The following is a 2,500-nucleotide window of genomic DNA, read 5'->3' on the forward strand; positions in this document are numbered from 1 at the left end:
GCAGATTCGAAATGAGTCGAAACAGTCGAAACTCTCATCATTGTCTCGATCCGCCAGATGACGAGACACCGTCACTCACTTCGTCGATGCGTTGATGTAAATTTCATTATAACGTAAATAAGTAAGAGATGGTAATATTTCACAGATATGAACTGACTCGAAACAAGAGTGATCACATAATTCTACAATATGTGTAACTACGGTAAAAATGGATGAATAAGTAGGGATACTTAAAAACCGAAATAAACTACAATACTAAACTATACCATGTTATTATGAAGGCGAAAATTCACTTCGTAAGACGGTGATCCAACTGACGAGTGTGACATATTGGTGACTATGATAACTAGCCCAATTATCTGATAACTAGCCCAATTAATCACAATAACACGAGGTTATTTAAACATGTACTCAGTCACCCTTTATCATTTCTCTTAGGTACATAATGGACTCGTTGATAAAAATGAATTTAAATGCACTTCTTGCATCATGTCATTTATCATTATTATCATCCTTATCATTATAACAATTATCATAATTGTCACTAGCGTTTGCATTATCATCGTTGAGGAAGTTAATGTTGTTGGCATTACTAGCATTACGGTTATTATCATTGTTTAGTACCATATGTGATAAATATTCTCTTAATCAATATATAATTACCATTTATGAACAAAACACTCTACCGTGTCTCACTTTCTTCTAGTTTGTGCATTGTGGGTTTTTCTACCATAATTATCATTTACATTACTATCATTACATCATGTACATAATCTTGAACATCATTATATCACCTACATCATTAGCAACATCAGTGCGTTATCATATATACTATCATACATACGTATAATTATTTCTCCTTACAAAAAAAATCTCGAAATAACTCAGTCGAAGAGGAGTAATAAAAAATACAGCAGCCGAATTAGATTTTTCGCGTTTAGGCACACGGCACACAAATGCGTATGCGCATATAAACGTTTTTTTCCGGGCAGCAAGTACCAACCTAACCTCACCTAACCTAATCTAACCACGCATGAGGAGGATACCAATCGGAGGTTTTTTCTGCCGTACCAGTAGTCACTACCACCCCCACAAAAATAAAATAATGATAATAATAAAACTCACCAGGAAGATGAAGTTGAAGATGAATAATACGTATTTTAAGAAGTTAATGCTGCAGCAGCCTCGATCTCTGGGAGCCTTTCTGTACGACGTGTCAGGTCCTGCGGAAGGAAAAAACAAATACTCTATCAGAAAAAAACGAAAAAAATAAGTACATTTTACCCTCGCAATTGACGAAAACACCATTCGCACTTGAACACCTTTTTTTCTTTTTCTTATATTGCCAGAGGTTACCACCAGTTTTCTCGAACTGTCATAACCTCCTACATCAACATGTCTGGCAACTGCTCACCACCTGTGTGCCATCTGTTGAATCCCCTGTAAAAACTGAAGGCATGTCTGGCTAACCCGCCGTGTAACTTTAACCCTATATAAACAGATCGTCCAAAGGGTGCATGTCTACCCTCCTTTCGCAATAAGCTCCTCTTCACTTTATACACGTTAAAAAATGGGGGATTTCGGGAGAAGAAAATATTCATGTGATCTTTACCAAAATGAGAGAGAGACTTCACAGCTTCAGATCCGGTTCTAAATATGCACACAGCTATATAAAAAAAAATCCTCTTATTAATGTGTAACTTCATTACCCCATGAATCCCCAGGTATCAAAATATAGGGATGTGGTAACGTGACACCCCACACCAGCCCCTAACGTTCACGGACTTAACCTAACCACAGATCCACAACTCTATCTGCAGCGACCTCCTATATGCACCTTTCATCTCCCATTTCTATTAATTTTCTTCTAATTTCGCCTCATCTTTCAATTCAAGGACATCGTTCAACTAAATCATAATAACTCCTGTTTTAAAGCCACCTCGGGGGATCTCATTAACGATAAAACGATTGCATTCTAACATAATAGTGCAAGGCAAGCTCTCGTGTGTGTGTATGCGCGCTCGTGTGTATGTGTGTACATGCGTGCGTGCTCATGTCTGGTTCGTCACATGTGGGCGTATCTGTGAATGACCTCTCATTGGATGCTTTCTGAATGCAGAGTTCGCAGTGACGAGCGCGGCTACTAGGAGCTCGATAACACGACGGTAATACAAACACGCGGAGAGAAGTTATGCTGAATTTTACAGGGTAGAAGTGAGGCAACTTGCGTGCTTATGGAGCCCGGGAAAAGGGAGTAGGCCAGTGACATGTTAAACTTACAATGCACAGAGGGTCAAGTATTGCCGACACTGCCATTCTATACTGAATCAACAGGAGGAGGAGGAGGAGGAGAAGAAGAAAAAGAAGGAGGAGGAGGAGGGGGAGGGGGAAAAGGAGGAAGAAGGAAGGGAAGGAGGAGGAGAAGAAGAAGAAGGAGGAGGAGAAGGAAGGAGAAGGAAGAAGAAGGAGGAGGAGGAGGAGAAGGAGAAGGAAGAGAATA

General features: G+C 39.6%; 1 protein-coding gene across 3 annotated transcripts in view; it reads right to left on the bottom strand.

Moving 5' to 3' along the window:
* The window catches only part of LOC113805251 (deoxynucleoside kinase), a 60,186-nt gene that overhangs the window by 6,315 nt on the left and 51,371 nt on the right, over positions 1-2,500 (bottom strand). For all 3 annotated transcript variants that reach the window (XM_070120679.1, XM_027356225.2, XM_027356223.2), the window contains exon 2: positions 1,126-1,223. In XM_070120679.1, the coding sequence (XP_069976780.1) occupies positions 1,126-1,223 (98 nt within the window). The remainder of the gene's footprint in view (positions 1-1,125; positions 1,224-2,500) is intronic.

This window comes from Penaeus vannamei, chromosome 4 (assembly GCF_042767895.1).
Source record: "Penaeus vannamei isolate JL-2024 chromosome 4, ASM4276789v1, whole genome shotgun sequence".
Lineage (NCBI taxonomy): Eukaryota > Metazoa > Arthropoda > Malacostraca > Decapoda > Penaeidae > Penaeus > Penaeus vannamei.